The following is an 18,528-nucleotide window of genomic DNA, read 5'->3' on the forward strand; positions in this document are numbered from 1 at the left end:
CTCTTCTCTGAAGTTGTAGTTGACTTAGTTGCCAAGTTCAACATTCTTCTTGAGTCAGCAGCAGTTTAAGTTTAAGGGTTTCACATTGCGGGGGGTGGTCAGTGAGCCTTAAAACATAGTGACCTTACAAATATGAGAATAAAATGCTTGCCCTTTATGTATGCTTCCAGAAGGGCAGGGAGAGAGAAACTAGGAACTATGTGGTGTAGTATTAACAGAGCTTTTAAAAGTCTTTTTAATACACTTTTAGAAAAGTCTGTCAGTAATACATAAGGACAAGAAGTCAAACAAAATTATATTAACCAGTTTCAGTCTGTACGGAATAATTACATGAAGGACCTGATGTCCGATTGTATTGTGATATGTTCACATTATTTTACAGTTACTTCAGATGGACAAACCTCAGCATTCCCATGGTAACTTGCTTTGTTTGGTCTGTGTTGACATCAAAGAGGATGCTAGTTAAAGTCCACAGGACTTGGATTCTGTCCTGATGAATCAGCTTATCTCTGCTGAGCATCCTGCAATGAAATATGCAGGCGCTTGATTTCACATTAGAGGTCAGCTCCGGGGCTGTGTTGGAGGGCAGACAAAGGCAATGGAGATGTCGCTGGTGAGTTTCCGTCGACCCACATCTAGAGGAGTCCTGTCGCGTTTCGGCAGGGCTCCGTGTGGAGCTGTAGGACCCCCAGGGCGTGCAGTCTGCTCAGGGTCCTAAACTCGAGCGGCATGGTGTGTGGACTGGTCCGGGACGTGTAGCCATACGTCAGGCTGTCGTAGTAGTGGTACTTCACTGCGTTTCCCTGGGCATCGTGTGAGAAGGGCCAGAAGCCGTAAAGGTGGATCTCCTCGCAGAACCGCGTGGCCATGGTGTACATCAGCAGGCCTGTGGTCGGTCTCTTGATGTGGACCTTGTTGGTCAACCAGTACCTGTGCAAATACACAAACACACAGAAGAGCGATTCACCTTAACGAGGAGTGTGTCTGTACGGCAGCTGTGCAGGTACTCAGAAACGCAGCAGATTCACCTTAATGAGGAGTGCGTTCGTTACTAGGGTAACTGGTGCTATAAATTCCCTCCAGATCCTTCCAGATTGTGTCCCTGCCTTGTTTTATGGAAGGATGGATGAAAGGATACATACAATAAGTAGTCATTACTCCTCATAATCACTGTGTGTTTTTATAAGGGGATACTGAACCATACCGTGTGTTTTCTCTTGCATTCTCACCTTTAGGCTGATTTCACACTTTACTGATTTATGCTGATTTCACTGTAAGTAAACTCGAACTAAACTGCTGCTCACTCGGTTCTGGGAGCCGAGGCGTATGCATTGTCCCCATGCAGATACTAATTAGCCAATTATCCAACAAAAATAAAGCAACGTATATTTTAATATTTAATATATTGTAAAGGAGCGTTTTCCGTTTTTTTTTGTAATTTCCGTCCTATTTGTGCATAGCTCACGCTCGCTGTCATTTGGAGCGTCTGCACACTAGGGCTGGGAAACTCTTCATTAAAGGCAACTGAAGGAACTTATAATATTAATTACAGTTAGACTACAGACCCAGCTCATAAACGCGCAGCAGCCTTAAGCCGGGATGGTGAAATCGAAAAAATCCGGAGGCTACGGGCTTAAGGCAGGGCGCGCGCGCGCACGCACACACACACTTGTCTAAATTGTGCCATGAAATTAACCTGTCAGACGACTGACATATGTGCACAATGTGCATAATGCTTATGTGCATAAAATAACTTAAAATTTAATCAAATGACGCCATCACATCATCGTCATCACGGCTTTAATTCGGTTTATGCTACATCCAGCTATGTTTGGACAGCATTTAGTTTTTCAAACCATCATATTTTTCATACATTATACTACAGTATGTGGTGTGACTGCATTTTCCAAAGCACTACTATTTATTCACATACTAATATCACACACTAATATCGCCCCCAGGTGGCGAGTCTTAGGCTCACATCTGTGCTGCGTGCGTTATTGTTTGAACAGCTCCTCTTTAAAAGCCTGTGAATTCAGCGCTTCTGAAGAGGTTGATCAACATTACATACATTCTTCTGTTTGCACAAATGGGACGGGAGTGGGAACCTGGCAACCCCACACACAAACACTTTGTTGTTGTCTGTCCTGCAGAAGGAGCGAAAGAAAGGCCGCTAAAGAGGTGATCTCTCTGCCCACGTGAGATTCCAACAGTATTACAGTTTTGTGTTTGGGGGTCTTTTTTCTCCCCGAAGGAGGTGAAGTCATGATTCTGATACCCGTGAGAAATCAGATCGAGGTACTCTGTGACACACAACGCCCCTCTGTACTTCATTCCCTTCTGGGGGTGTGGAGAGGGGGAGGGGGGGGGGGTGCAGGCTTTGGTAAGCTGGCTGGAGTGAGATTTTCAATTCGAGACAAATCTGCACACACATGTACATGTATTTAAACAATTACACAACAATTATTAAACAAGTATTACCTTGTAAATAGTCTGTAGGAATTGCAAACTTCCCCCACGCTGTACATGTAGCTAATTTTAGGTTTATAATGGAATAATTTAGATTTCTTGTATATGCATGAGAGTCTGAGAGCGGGAGCATCACGCCAGACACTCTTTCGCTGCCCTGCCTGTACAGAACCACAAAGGCAAAGTTTTTCATTTGTTCTGATCCCACCTTCTAACATAATATAATGCTGCCCTACCCTGGAGCCGACACCTTATCGTGGTGGAGGGGTTTGCGTGTTCCAATGATCCCAGGAGCTAAGGTGCCCGGGGCTTTATGCCCCTGGTAGGGTCACCCAAGGCAAACAGGTCCTGGGTGAGGAACCAGACGAAGTGCGGCTCATTAGACCCCTTATGGAGAAAAATAACACTGATACACGTTTTCCCTCGGCCGGACTGGGTCACTGGAGCCAGACCTGGGGGTGGGGCTTGATGGCGAGTGCCCCACCCGATCCTCGGCTGCAGAAGCTAGCTCTAAGGACATGGAAGGTCACCTATCTGGCGGGGAAGGAGCCTGAGCTGTTGTGCAAGGTTGTGAGGTTCCTACTAGATATAGTCGGACTCACCTTGACGCAAGAATCGGGGTCTGAAACCAGTCTCCTTGAGGGGGGTTGGACCCTCTTCCACTCTGGAGTTGCTCACAGGGAGAGGCGCTGATCAGGGGTGGGTATACTTATTGCCCCCTTGCTGGGCGCCTATACATTGGGGTTTACCGCGGTGGACGAGAGGGTAGCCTCCCTTTGCCTTCGGGTGGGGGGATGGGTCCTGACTGTTGTTTGCACTTATGCGCCAAATGGAAGTTCAGAATACGCACCCTTTTTGGAGTCCTTGGAAGGGGTGTTGGAGAGCGCTCCTCCTGGGGACTCTCTTGTTCTACTGGGGGACTTCAGTGCTCATATGGGCAATGATAGTGAGACCTGGAGGGGCGTGATTGGGAGGAACGGCCCCCCCCGATCTGAACCCGAGCAGTGGTTTGTTATTGGACTTCTGTGCTCATCACGGATTGTCCATAACGAACGCCATGTTCAAACATAAGGGTGTCAATATGTGCACTTGGCACCAAGGCTGCAGTTTGGTGATCAATTTTAGACACTCGGGTGAGGAGAGGGGCGGAGCTGTCAACCGATCACCACCTGGTGGTGGGTTGGCTCCGCAGGTGGAGGAGGAAGCCGGTCAGGCCTGGCAGGACCAAGCATATAGTGAGGGTCTGCTGGGAACGTCTGGCGGAATCACCTGTCAGAAGGAGCTTCAACTCCTACCTTTGACAGAACTTCACCCATGTCCCGGGGGAGGCGGGGGACATTGAGTCCGGATGGGCCATCTTCCGCACCTCCATTATGGAGCCAGCTGACTGGAGCTGTCGCCGTAAGCTGGTCAGTGCCTGTCGCAGCGGCAATCCCTGAACCCTCTGGTGGACACCAGTGGTGAGGGATGCCATCAAGCTGAACAAGGGGTCCTATCTGGCCTTTTTAGCCTGTGGGACTCCGGAGGCAGCTGATGAGTACCGGCGGGCCAAACGGGATGCGGCTTCGGCAGTCACTGAGGGTGTGGGAGGAGTTTGGTGAGACCATGAAGAACGACTTCCTGACGGCTTCGAGGAGATTCTGGTCGACCAGCCGGCGGCTCAGAGCGGGAAAGTAGTGCAGCATCAACACTGTTTATGGTGCGGATGGTGCGCTGCTGACCTCAGCTCTGGACGTTGTGGGTCGGTGGAAGGAATACTTCGAAGACCTCCTCAATCCCACCGACACGCCTTCCAATGAGGAAGCAGAGCCTGGGGACTTGGGGGTGGACTCACGTATCTCTGGGGTGGAGGTCGCTGACATGGTTAAAAAGCTCCTCGATGGCCGGGCCCTGGGGGTGGGTGAGATCCACCTGGAGTTCCTCAAGGCTCTGGATGTTGCGGGGCTGTCCTGGTTGACACACATCTGCAGTATCGCGTGGACATTGAGAGCGGTGCCTCTGGATTGGCAGACCGGGGTGGTGGTCCCCCTCTTCAAGAAGGGGGACCAGAGGGTGTGTTCCTACTATAGGGGGATCACACTCCTCAGCCTCCCTGGTAAGGTCTATTGGGGAGTCCTGGAGAGGAGAGTCCATCAGATTGCCGAACCTCAGATTCAGGAGGAGCAGTGTGGTTTCCGCCGTGGAACACTGGATCAGCTCTATACTCTCGGCAGGGTCCTGGAGGGTGCGTGGGAGTTTGCCCAACCAGTCTACATGTGCTTTGTGGACTTTGAGAAGGCACTTGACCATGTCCCTCAGGGAGTCCTGTGGGGGGTGCTCCGGGAGCATGGGCTGCCGGGCTGCCTTGTAACGGCTGTTCAGTTCCTGTACGACCGATGTCAAAGCTTGGTCTGCACTGTCGGCAGTAAGTCGTACTCATTTCCGGTGAGGGTCGGACTCCACCAGGGCTGCCCTTTGTCACCGATTCTTTTATGGACAGAATCTCTAGGTGCAGCCAGGGCATTGTGGGTGTCCTCAGGATTAGGTCTCTGCTTTTTGCAGATGATGTAGTTCTGTTGGCTTCATTGAGGGAAGGATGGAGCGGGAGACTGACAGGCAGATCAGTGCGGCGTCAGTTTCATGATGAAGGAGCTGAGCCAAAAAGGCGACCCTCTCATTTACCAGTCGATCTACGTTCCTACCCTCACCTATGGTCATGAGCTATGGGTAGTGACCGAAAGAACGAGGTCACAAATACAAGCGGCTGAAATGAGTTTCTGCTGCAGGGTGGCTGGGCTCTCCCTTAGAGATAGGGTGAGGAGCTCAGTCATTCGGGAGGGACTCAGAGTAGAGCCGCTGCTCCTCTGCATCGAGAGGAGCCAGATGAGGTGGCTCGGGCATCTGGTCAGGATGCCTCCTGGACGCCTCCCTGGTGAGGTGTTCCGGGCATGTCCCACTGGGAGGAGGCCCTGGTGAGGACCCAGGACATGCTGGAGAGACTATGTCTCTCGACTGGCCTGTGAACGCCTGGGGATTCCCCCGGAGGAGCTGGATGAAGTGGCCGGGGAGAGGGAAGTCTGGGTTTCCCTGCTTAGACTGCTGCCCCGGCGACCCGACCCAGAAAAGTGGTAGAAGATGGATGGATGGATGGATGGATGGATGGATGGAATATAATGCTGCAACTGGTCAACCGGACTAAACATGCAGTTACCGGCATGCTTTGCACTGCACTGAGCATATCTTTTAATAATGTAAATTAATATGTGTATCCATGTAATTATGTTGTAAATAGAAAATGTCATAACTGTGTAATGTTTGTTAGCACGTAGCCATGAGTGTCGTGTAAATTCTCTGTCTGTACTGCTGTTAATGCAGAGAGCAACTTCTATTTTAAAACAGCTTTCATCTACTTTATTAAAACGACTCACACACTCACCACAATATGTTTATTTGTGCTCTATATGTGGGTCTGCTGCATTAAAATCACCCTGTAGCCTGTAGGGTTGTGGTGTGACACATAGATGTTTTAAGTATGCAACAGATTATCGTCACCGACATGTTCAATTAAGTTTTGTTCGGATGTCATTTGAAACGTGCAGTGAATGTCAGTCTGGAGGTGTGTCAGATCCGCAGTGTGAGACTGAGTGTGTGTGTGTGTGTGTGTGCTCGGTCCCTGGTATCAGTCTGAGGGTACATCTCTGGTCCCTGGTGTGAGTCTGAGGATATATGGGCATTTTTCCACTACACCAAGTACTGCAGTTTGGTACTTCAGGAAAGTACCAAAAGTACGGTACTTCAAGGTGTTGGTTTTCCACTGCCGTAAAGACTGGTACCGGCACAAGACATGGGTATTTTGTACTGGATCTGAAAAATGGCTGTAGTTCATTATAGGGCTTGGCAATGTACTATATTAATACCAACATCGCATGTTTTGCACATCCAATTCTTATATCGTTAGTCAGCTATATTAAAGGCTTTTTTTCTTGCTTTCAGTTCTGTATGGACATTATAGTGCAGGGGCTTAAAATTTTGCTGTAAAATATTTTTACTGTGTTACTCTGCCATAGAAAAAAACACTTGCTATTTGAATTATTATTTCTTTTATAGATTCCTATATGTTTAAAAATCAGTTTAAAGTTTATCTTTTGCATGAGCGCTGCATACATCCTCCAAGACAACTGTAATCATTTTCATCCATGCCGTTTATATCTCTCAAAATATATTGCTATATTTATAACAAATCACATTACTAGGGCAGCACGTGATATGCGTGCAGTATTAGTATATTCAACAAAATACATTTTAATTGCTCGTCATGCCTTCTAGATCTTTTTGTTGTTCTTTTTTACTGTGCTTATATTGTTTTCTGAGTTTGCAACCGTTTTCAAGACAGCAGTTGTATTGTGTTTCAGTGACAGGATATTTGCATAACCAATCAACAAAGAAAGCGCTTCAAGTCCCACTCCGAAGTACCAAAGAAGTACCCCAGCTGGTTTGGTACTTTCAGTCCTGGAACTTTTGGTACCGGTACTCGACCGGAAGTCAATGGGAAAGTGAGAGAGCCAAAAGTACCGTACTTGGTGTGACGGAAAAGCACCCTATGTGAGTCTGATGGTAAGTATGGTTCCTGGTGTGAGTCTGATGGTAAGTATGGTTCCTGGTGTGAGTCTGAGGGTGTGATATTAGCTGTCTCACCCCCGCACAGCATCCAGCAGGCGCAGGGAAGGGAAGGCAGGCCTGGCAGCAAGGCGCTGCCGCCGGATGATGTCGAGGGCCAGCTCCACTCGCCGCTCACCACCTTTGGCCATGAAGGCAGGGATCCAGAGCACGGCGTCGCCGAGGCCGCGGAGCCGCTGCAAGAAGTGCTCCCGCCAGTGGGCACTGCCTAGGTCCTGAAAGGCCCTCTGAACCACCGAGGGGTTCATGGTCACCAGGCCCGTGCGCAGCCCCACATCCAGCTCGAACTCCTGCACTGGGGCCAGATTGCACCTAAGACACACAGACACATACACCAGGGTAAATGAAAGGGTCTGCATGCTGTCCAAAATCCCACACCAGCTTTCAGGGGCACTGTGGGTGGGGGGAGGAGCGATCTCGGGGCTGACACTGACCCTGAGATGTTTTTTTGTTTTCATCACAAAAACTTTTTAGAAATACAGTCATTCGGACTAGTGCTGTTTGTCCACATGAAAGTACATGCGCTATAAAACACTGTAAATATATATATAATACAATAAAATGCTCCTCCTAGCAGAAAGATGAAGTGATGATGTCCAGCCGAAGGCACCGATTTCCCCCCTAAGTCAAGCCGGTCTCAGTAAAACCACGATACAGTGACAGGGCTATCATTTCACATGTCAGTTTGCATCTCCCGCTGATTAATTTGGTGTTACTTCTAGCATTTTCACACAGTGAAATTGGTGTGTGGGTGTGTGTCTGTTGGGGCGGTCAGATGTCCTCACAGTGTGATAAAACCCTGTTATTTTGACATTGTTTGGACCATTTTTTCAGTCCCCACAAGGAAAAACTAAATTTTATAAAAGTCAGTGACAAAAAACTAAATACGCCAAAAATCCTGTATTTACTTACTTATGGTTAAGGTTAGGGCTGCGTAGGAGTTAAGGTTGTCATTGATGGGATTAGGGGTTTGCCCATTAAAATGAATGGACAATCCACAGAAAAATATGAGTACAGGTCTGTCTATGTGTGTGTGCATCTGTGCGTGTGTCTGTGTGTGTGTGTGTACATGCGTGCGTATGTGCACGTGTGTGTCCAGCAGCTGGATAGCCTATGGACCGCCATGACTGGTCACGGTAGATATAAAGAGATATGCAGATGGATTACACCATGCACATAACTGCAGCTAAAGCTGTTATCTGAAAAAGCCAGGTGCAAACACTGGCGAAAGTAGATGACCAGAAGGTATAAGTTTTCATCCAATAAGATGTACAGATTAAGAAAAAGAAGTAGCCAATTAATTGTTTTTATATTCAGTTTTAGAACAAAACGCATGCAGATGAATAGCCTGCTGCTTTAGCCCCCACTGAGCCCCAAGCCCCACATCGGGAGTACAGAAGTTCACTACTGCCATGTTATGCTTGACACAAACCGGACTCAGGAGGACTCAAGACGCCCCCTTCTGGCGTGAGTACAAAGGGTAGGTCGCTGACTTGGGGGCGGCAGCCACGAAAATTTACACCGAGACTTGGACGCAGAGGGAACACGCCTCCCCCGCCATCAAAGTGTGACTGCCGCTGTCCGTCAGCGTGGTGGCGAGCCGAATCAGCGCTCCAGCCCGAGACGGCAGACGGTGGCGCTCAGACCGGGGGTGTCGTCTAAATATGCTAAGCTTGTCCAGGAATAGCAGGTCTGCAGAATGCGCCTCATTAATTTCCCGGCAGATCACTGAAGCTCTTTAAATGTCAAATTTACGCGGCAGGAGTCTAATTGCTCTAAGTATCGCCGCTCAGTCTGGAAGTCCGTGAGTCACAAAAGAAGTGTCAGAAAAGTTGCAGTTATTTTTGTCAACTGTAAATATGCATATATATTTTTCATTGCGGGCATGAAAGCTTTAGGTGTGACATCTTCCGGAAGTGTGGCACCTTCCCGGAGAAGCTGGCTCGCTTTATGCAAATCCTTACCTGATGACAAAATCGTGGGAGTCGATCTCCTTCCCGCAGCTGCTGTTCAGCAGAATCCCCGAGTTCCCCACTATGGCACAGCGCTGGTAGTGCCGATTCTTCATGGGTGACGTTGTGGGCAGAAGCGCGTGCAGGTTCTCCGAGACGTTCGTGGTGCTCTGGCGGTCGAAGACGTAGTGGATGACGTCTCCCGGCTTCAAGGTCCCCTTAAGTATGGAGATGTCTCTCTCTGCATCCAGAAACCTCAGGATGTCCTTCCTGAATGTGAAACACTATTATTCGTGTCTTAGTGCATAACACATCACCATCCTGGTGCCCTTATTACTTTAACTAAAGCAGGTACAAACCCAAGCAGCTACCGGCAAACATGCCAGAGAAACTACCAGCTGTACAATTTATAAGAACCCAGTGAGGTGGAGCGGCGCCCAGCAAAGCCATTAATATTTACACTTAATTGATGTTTACATGTTTATCCCTTGGTGTCTATTAATCTGCACCTTTGCATATAATCATCACCGTTGCATATAACGTTTTAATATCTAGCTGGGGGTCCTTTATTAGTTATAATTCAATTTACACAGATAGCACATTTCCTGCCAGATAAAAGCATGGGAGTCTGCTGGCCCGGTTTTAGCTGGCAGGTTGCTTGCTGCTTGCAGCAGGTGATAGTGACGGAACTCTGAGAGAAGTCGTCTACCTGATCTGGTTTGAAAGGGCCCCGCTGAAATGCCAGCCCCTGGAAGATGGCTCGTTAGCGGAGTCGGGCGGAGCGGGACTGCTGCTCGCCGCCGATCCAGCTTTCCGTGTGGCATCTGGCTCCGTGGACTCAGTCCTGCTTCCGGGGGGGGAGAAGGATCGACATACAGCCAATTAGCGGCCGTATTGGCGCCCCCTTTGGATTCCTGTTTCATTAAGTCTTTCTTTTATTGATATTGTCATTTTCTTGCTATTGAGGTATATTGAAGATAGCAGATATTAATCTGATACAACGATAAAGAACTGTTTAAAGTAAACCTGTCTAGGACAAGCGCTGACTCCTACATTAGTATATTCAGAGAATATAATTAGCGACGAAACTTTGCCAAATAATTAGATTGAATGCGCATCATTTGATAGCCTACAGACATTTCCATATCACTGAGGTTTTCTGCGTTTCTATGGAAACTGGATTTCTCCCCCTACCTTAGGTCAAATTACAAAGACATTAATCTGTTTTAAAAGCAAATGGGCAGCAAACTGTGCGGATTGTTCCCCCGATCAAGTAAGTAGCAAGGGCTGGCATCAGACCTGGGGAGGGAGGAGCTCAGAGAGAGTAGCAGGATGGATGATAGACTCACCTGCGGGGGCCCTGAAGCCTGTATCTGAGGCTGGGCGCCCCTCGCTTGCTGCCTCCACTGTTCCTAAATCAATTGAATTAAAAATAAAACCAGAAAAACAATAACATTACTGTCGTCCTACACTTAGCGCATGCTGCATGTGATATCGGAGTAAATATAATAAATTTCATAGCACATTATACCCTGATTATGTAATAATAATAATAATAATAATTGAACAAGCTTCATAATTATATCTCATAAAGAAGGGGTTTGTGTCCCAGGAGCCACTGCGGGTGAGAGGCTGCAAAATAAATCTTTTAACATTTTTCTTAAATCACCGTTTTCTTTTTGCAACAATGACCGCATCTCATAGCAAGATAAGCTATTCGCCGAACGCTCGGACATATCTTATCGCCGTTATGGGTTACGCTCCATTTGTATGCAAATAGGGTAAATACGTATCTAAAAGTTAATTACATTTCACAAGCGTTAAGAAACACAAAGGGATAAAAGCAGAGTTCGGTAATTTCTCTATTAATATAATTATTCTCTTAGAAAATATGTTATTGTATCATAGCCTAAAACATGATAGAAATGCATAATTTCATCTAAATTCTTATGAAGGAAGCACATTATGGTCGTTTTACGTTTATTTTTTACAGAGTTTACACGCACTATTTGGACAAAAGTATTTGGACACCTGACCATTACACCTACAGGAACTTTTATAACATCCCATTCTAAATCCATAGGTATAGAGCCGATCCCCCTTTGCAGCTATAACAGCTGCCACTCTTCTGGGAAGACTTTCCACAAGATTATGGAGTGTGTCTTTATGGGCCTTGCTTTGTGCACTGGGGCACAGTCATGCTGGAACCGAAAAAGGCCAAAACGTTTCGATATGCTGAAGCATTAATGGTTCCCTTCACTGGGTCTCGGAGGCCTAACCATGCCATGACCCCCCTCCACCAAACCTTACTGCTGGCACAGCTCTTGGTATTGGCTTGGTGCTGTGAGGCCTGCATGCAGAGGCCTGCATGCAGAGGCTCAACCAGGGAAGCCCATTCCATGAAGCTCCCAGCATGCACCTTGTTAGCAACTTTTACGTACCAGGCACCTCAGCTCTTGGTGACCCTCCTCCGTTACTTTTCTGTTGCTCCTAAATGCTTCCACTTTGCAATAATATTGCTTACGGTTGATCGTGTAAAATTTCACAAACTGACTTATTGCAAAGGTAGCATCCTATGGCAGTAGCACACTCAAATTCACTGAGCTCTTCATAGCAACCCATTCTTTACAAATGTCTGGAAACCTGCATGACTAGGTGCTTGATTTTATACATCTGTAGGTCTGAATGAAATACCTGAATTCAATGATTGAAAGATATATCCCAGTACTTTTGTACATAATAGGTTGGTTACATGTGCTTGAATAGATTGTACTTAAATACATTTAGATCAGAGTCAATTGTGTATCAGAGTCTGTGTGTGGTTAACAAAGAAATTCTTTTAATTTTTAAGAACATGTCCTCCTATCCTTTCATTGGGAACAATAAGTTCCTCGGCTGCGCTGAATTAACCCTCAAGGTTTCCATAACAACTTTGCAAGATAGACGAGACTCGCTTTTTGCTGCGTGAGATGCATCTGAGTGCTCATCTGAAATCAGTTTTCACATTCACTGTGTAATCTATAACCGAGAGTCAAGATACTGCCACAGGAAAACATCTTGTTTGATTAATTTGTTTTTACATCTAGAAATATAGCTTACGTGTCATCAGAAATTGATTTTTAAGATGACCAACGTCCTGTTTGAGCCGAGTGGAAATGTCCAGTAATCGTTAGTTAATGGAAGACATGATAAAAGTCAAAATGATAATGCCTTGCTGCCTGGACGGCTGCTGCACCTGGAGATGCAGGTATTTTCTTAATTTAGGGACGTCTCCCTTCCTAAATTTGGGGAGTATGTCTTCCATAATCTGGGGACGTCTCTCTTCCATAATTTGGGAATGTCTCTCTTCCATGATTTGGTAACGTCTCTCTTCCATAATCTGGGGACGTCTCTCTTCCATAATTTGGGGACGTCTCTCTTCCATAATTTGGTAACGTCTCTCTTCCATGATTTGGGGACGTCTGTCTTCCATTATTTGGGGACGTCTCTCTTCCATAATTTGGGGACGTCTCTCTTCCATAATTTGGGGACGTCTCTCTTCCATAATTTGGGAACGTCTCTCTTCCATAATTTGGTAACGTCTCTCTTCCATGATTTGGGGACGTCTCTCTTCCATAATATGGGGACGTCTCTCTTCCATAATTTCCACTGGCTTCAGTCATTACGCCACCTGCTGCCCAACTTTAGTAAACTGACTAGCTATACCATGACAAACATCAACAATATTTTCATTTGTTTCAGGCTCCGCATTTGTATAACACTGATGATCTACCCCTGACTTAGGGAAGATTGATTACAGCAGCTCACAATGTACATGAAAATTATTGTGAAAGTATAAAAATAGCTTTATTGTCATTCTTCTCTACTCATGGAATGTTTCAGAGTGAATTAAAAGTTTGCTCAAATGAAAACTATGTTAATTAACATTGACTGTTCATACGTAAACCATACCATTAATTAACAGCGATCAAATGAAAACTGCAGTACTAATTTAACACCGAGTACTGAATACTGCTCATATTAAACCTGCATGGTTATCAGTTTGCTGTGTGCCTGACATTTAGTCTCAACCCACACAAAATATTGTTTGCAATATTCAAATTGCATAATATGTAGATCAGCATACAGCAAGCAATTTATGCAAATATGAAATATTTGCCAAAAAGAAACTGCATGCTGAAAAACACTCCAATCAGGCTGAGAACATTAGGATGCGGAGCTAGGATGGACGCTGCTTTTGGAAATAAACAATACAATTAACAAAATTACACCACTTACGTAAACTTTTTACTAAATGAGACAAAGTGCAAATATTTTCCTGAAACCATCTTCCTACCCTTTGTAGAAATGTGGCAAATCGCTCCACCCTTTGAGGAAATGTGTCGACTATTTCCACACATAGCTATTGTCATGACAACAGGAAGGAGTTAAGGAAAGATGAGAGTTCTGACAGGCTGCTGAGCAGAGTGCATGATCTCAGGCAAAAGGTCAAACCCCAAACTGTGCACCCAAGGACTCACTGCTGACAGAAGCTGAGGTGCCGACCGCAAGGACTCAACAACCAAAGATCAACCAAACTCAGGTCTGTAACACTAATCAAGGTCAAGTGATCAACAAACAGGCACCAAGAAGCAAAACACTCGCAGAGACCAGTGTATGAACCAATTAATTGATTAATTAATTGATTAATTAATTAAAACAAATCCAAACCACAGATATCAGAAACAGATTCAAAAGCCCAGAAATCCAGACCATGAGAATCTATAGGGAAGAGAGATCAAGATGACATTGGCCAAATCCCAGTGGGCGTGGCTATACCCACAGCAGGAAAAACACAGCGAACGTGCAAGAAGAACTGGGCTGTTTCGTAACTCTTGTAGTACACAGCCTCTTAACTATGAGAGCACAGCTGTCTTCCAGCACATCTATAACACATTTCTTCTGGCTAACGGCAGTGCCTTGCCTTGGTCTCCTAGGAGACTCACAATGTACACCTAACTTGACATTCAGACAAAAAAGGAAGGAAAAAACGAAAACCATTTTCATATTTTTTTTTTTTTTTTAAAAAAGGTCACATGAACCTTTATTTTCTCCTAGGTAGACTAACAAAAACACAATTACCCTCACAGCATTCAATTATTTTCTCTTTTTAAATATGACTTCAGCTTCAAGCTCTATGCTGCTGCGTTTTGAATTTCGGGGTGTCATAGACGAATAGAAACTCTACACTGAATCAATATGGCCCTTAACTGAACTATTTTTTTGCCCAGAAGTAGAAATTCCAAACAAAGAAGCAGATTCTGTCGGGAGAAAGGTGAATTATTCATTTTGTCAGCTTCTCTCCCAGTAACAAATCAAACATTAATCCCCAACCCAGCAAACACCTCTTTGCCATCAAATAAATGAGAGCTGTTGAGCAAACAAGCCTCACTGCCGGCCAGAACAGAATCACAGAGCTGCTGCGTTTTACCTCCTAGACTCCCAAAGCCTCCTCTTGATCCTAAATAACCTAATAATTGACCAGAAAAATCTGCAGCCCCAACTGGATAAAATATGCTTGCATTCACCCGCCTGGGTAACATTTATTTGAAGCAGCATACAGTGTTTACCCCATTTATATCTCCTGGGAACTTAAACCAGCAACCTCTTGCTGAGGAGCAACAAGAATCATCAGCAACCCCTCCTACCCAGGTCAGCGCTCGCTCCAGAAACTCACATCTACGGGTCTCTGAGAAGCGGAACAAGCCGGCCCTCAAATGGCTTTTCTTCAGGGCTGTCTCGATTTACAACAAGAATAACTGCTTATTCATTGCCATCTATTAATTAGTCATATTTCTACCTGCGAGCCTCACCTCTCGTCCCTCCACTGTCTCTGTGTGCACTGCGGGTCTCACGTCAACACCATACCCCGTTGTTACTGTGTACGCACTGTGTGTTATTTGTAGGCAAACCCAAACAAAATAAAACAGCTTGTACTTGTAAACTACTTGGTGAATAAAACTGATTCTGATTGGCCACAATCGTAGGTCTTTCTAGACCCTATTTGGGGGGGGGCAGGGGTTTCAGCCACTCCATTTTTTCCATTTTTTTATCTCAGTCCGCCAGAAAAATTATTGTCCATATGCATTTAGCAATTTGTCCTGTATTTCTGTAATATCCCTAGGGGATGAGCCCCCTAAAAGGTAAAATCTTAGAATCACCCCTCGATCTTTTACCACTACGCCACCTGCTGTGCAGTTTCCATAAATCGAATAGCCTCTGCTGTGAAAGATCTTGACAGAATTTGTATGTTATTCAAGGTCTTAATATGAATTACCCTCATGACCTGCCTCTGCTGAGGGAGACTATAATGGATCGGAATACTCAAGTGGACTTACGAATAATAAACAGATTTTGTCTTATTTGTCTCTGTTCATGAAATCAGAAATTACAAACTGTCTTGATTAATTTATCAGCTAGTTACAACTTTAAATAAAGCTTGGAATGAGCACAGTTTCCAGAGGGACAGAGTACTCCACTGGAAGGGGAGAGGAGCCTGACGACGTTGGACATCACGCCACCCTTACTGCTACTGGGGACCTGAATTCTAACTGGAAATTCATTTCTCATTTTCTCTCTTCAGCCGGGGTGACGGGACCCGCACTGAAGTAAACTGTGACAGTAACGCGGCTCAAGAAGGTTAGTAACCCATATAGTTTAATTATGAATTAGCCCAGTTGTAGAAGACAGCGGGTGGTGCGCAGGTACATTTTGTATAGTACGCAGTATATAATATAAGAGGGAGGGAGGGAGTGAGTGAAGGGGGAGGGGGGGGGGGGAGCCAAAGGCAGGGTAAACGACTGATCAAGCTGTTTCTGATCAAGCTTATCACACATCTAGGCAGAGGCAACATCTACACAATATTCCCCATGGCCGCGTCTTATGATAAGATAACAATAAATAAGTGAAATAAAACTACTGAAAAACATTCACGCTATAAGAGCGCCGAAATATCATAAAAGGAGGATGCTTTATCTTAGCAGTTATAAGCTGTCTTTCAGAATTTAAATGTACGTTTATTTTAATACGCCAATAAAAATTAACCGATAGTCAAGACATAACTACTTGATAGCAGGATAACTTCACTTATGAGATGAACCGGCTACCTATACTCTTCAGTAGTGAGAAAAATGCGGATATAGCTGGAACAACGGGCGATGTTTAGATACCCCAAACAGTAAAATAAACTTATTTGAATAATCGAATAATATCAATGTTACCGCAAGAAGAAGCGATAAGCGTAAAGATTACAGACGATCATATGTAGCCTACTGTCTTTAATCAATAAACGAGTAGCGCATAGTTTATTTTTTAAAATGTAAAAATGTTGGCAAAAGGGCATCTACATACCCAGTCTCTTCTTCCACTTCAGCAATATCAGCAATGATTAAAAATACCACAAGTACCGTTACAATCCCGAACATTAATGATCGTACATCGAAAGGCATGGCTTGATTAGATTTCTCTTTTTCTTTGAAAATCAGCTACATGGCAATAATTTCAGCATAGACGCTGTCATGCGCCGTGCCTCTGAAGTTGCGGTCAAGGATGCAATAATCCTCTCGACTTCATAGAAGTTCCTTAATGCATTTTCCGATAACACACGCTAGTTATGTAGACAGTGAGTTATTATATTAGCGATCGCCGTGTCGGCTGCCGGTTTGTGTTCAGCGTCGGTGCCTCTGCGTTTCCCAAGTAGCGCTTCCCTCTTGCTCTTCCCCTGGGTTTCTCCTCCGTTTCATTCACATCCCAGATCCACTGACAAACTTTCAAGGCGAAGGAGGAGGAAAAAGCCGCACCGGGATTTTCAAAGAGCGATGTGCAGGAGCTGCCACTTAAACCTTAAAGGTGTAGCATCTGCCTGCTGGCTACACTGTGCGAAAAGGGTTTATTTTAACAAGCAAGTGGTGAAGCTTGCATAAACGTGGTAATTTCGCGCAATCGAAGAAGACATCTTAATATGAACTGACATAAAATCAGATGTCACGTTACACCAGTATACATACACACACGCATACACCTGAACCAGCCGATAATGACGTATGAGTGGAGAGATACATTTCTCTGTTAGATACGGCTATACTCTTCCAATAGGTGCAACACCAGCTATTATATCTGAGAAAGAATAAAGTGATTAGTACTAGTGTGAGAAATGTGGTTTCAAAGCCCAAAACCTACTCTCCTCAGTTTTCCCACCTGCTGGCTGATTGTCATAAGAACATAAGAAATTTCCAAACGAGAGGCCCTCTCTCCCAAAATCTACTACACCCCCAAAATGTATTTCTGGCTACCGGCCTGGTACATAGCCTACAGTTATTAAATGAGATATAGAGAATTAGGAATGAATTTGTTTACCCTGCACTTTATATGGGCCCTGGAAGACATAAAACCATAGGAACAACTGAGCACAGATCATGTTGCCGCCCGGCCTGTATATTACGGTATCATCCATTATTATCGGATTGAGAATTTCTGTATGCAGGTTATTCCTTCTTACTCCCAATCCCATGACCGTACCTTTTAGGATTCTGCCTGTTTCTGTAGCGCATCCACTTAGCTGGCAATGCAATTTGCACCTGAACGTGTTGTTAGGAAACCAGACAGACTTGTTGTTTTCGTTGTTATTCTAAAGGCACTATTCTCATTATTATTAAGTGTCACAATGGCCTGCACTGTTGCCTCTGGTGTTAGGGGTTTGCGTAGCATCCCGCCCTTTGTGTGTGCAGGTGGCATTCTCGCCCCATATGTGAGTGAGTGTGTCAGTGTGTCAGCTCTGCAATAGACCGGCATCCTGGCACGGGTCTTCCCCTGCCTTGTATCTTCAATCTCGTCTTTGACTGAGAAATTCAGAGATGTTCCAGAATTTTAATCCGGACCTTTTTTCTCATGAATCCAGATGCTGACACAGAAAGCATCTGGCGTGGTCTACAGGTGACCGCGATGGAAGCAGACGCATTTCAGAGGGAGCGTGAAGGGACATTGATCAGGTACATCCCTGGGTCCTCTGCCTAAACAGACAGCAGTCCTTACATCAGCGTCACTGTTCAGGTTACCTGTCAAAAGAAGAATGTCTAATATTAGACTTGAATATATTAATAATTCATAGTCTGCCACCTTGGGCAGGATCCTCATTTCGTACTGTTCATCTGTGGTATCTAGCTCTAGTGAACGTGTTTCCCCAATGAAACGTGGCAGGGTCTCCTCTTACCTACTTTCTCGCTCGGGGTGAGGAGATTGCCAGCAGCAAGAAGACAAAGGGATGGCGATCTTCCCAAAAGATGAGGGCCATTTCTGACTTCTGCATTATGAAGAACATGACGAGAACTTTGATAGTGATGGAACAAGGAGGGTGGATGGATTTGTTTTCCATAAATTGCGATGGAATGATCTTCATGTTCCTGCATGGGAGAGG

The 18,528-nt window shown here is 45.3% G+C and overlaps 1 protein-coding gene across 3 annotated transcripts; it reads right to left on the bottom strand.

Moving 5' to 3' along the window:
- Positions 1-239: 239 nt before the first annotated feature.
- LOC125706215 (alpha-2,8-sialyltransferase 8B-like) lies at positions 240-16,913 on the bottom strand. Of its 3 annotated transcripts, none has more exons than XM_048972791.1 (6): positions 16,467-16,913; positions 10,427-10,489; positions 9,787-9,921; positions 9,090-9,347; positions 7,144-7,437; positions 240-930 (listed from the first exon to the last, which is right to left on the bottom strand). In XM_048972791.1, exons 1-6 carry the CDS (start codon positions 16,562-16,564, stop codon positions 636-638), a joined length of 1,143 nt encoding a protein of 380 aa, XP_048828748.1. In that variant the 5' UTR covers positions 16,565-16,913; the 3' UTR covers positions 240-635. The 3 variants fall into 3 exon arrangements, with proteins under 3 accessions (XP_048828748.1, XP_048828749.1, XP_048828747.1); XM_048972792.1 differs by having other exon boundaries at positions 9,090-9,318; positions 9,787-9,924; XM_048972790.1 differs by having other exon boundaries at positions 9,787-9,924.
- Positions 16,914-18,528: the final 1,615 nt, after the last annotated feature.

This window comes from Brienomyrus brachyistius, chromosome 13 (genome assembly GCF_023856365.1).
Source record: "Brienomyrus brachyistius isolate T26 chromosome 13, BBRACH_0.4, whole genome shotgun sequence".
Lineage (NCBI taxonomy): Eukaryota > Metazoa > Chordata > Actinopteri > Osteoglossiformes > Mormyridae > Brienomyrus > Brienomyrus brachyistius.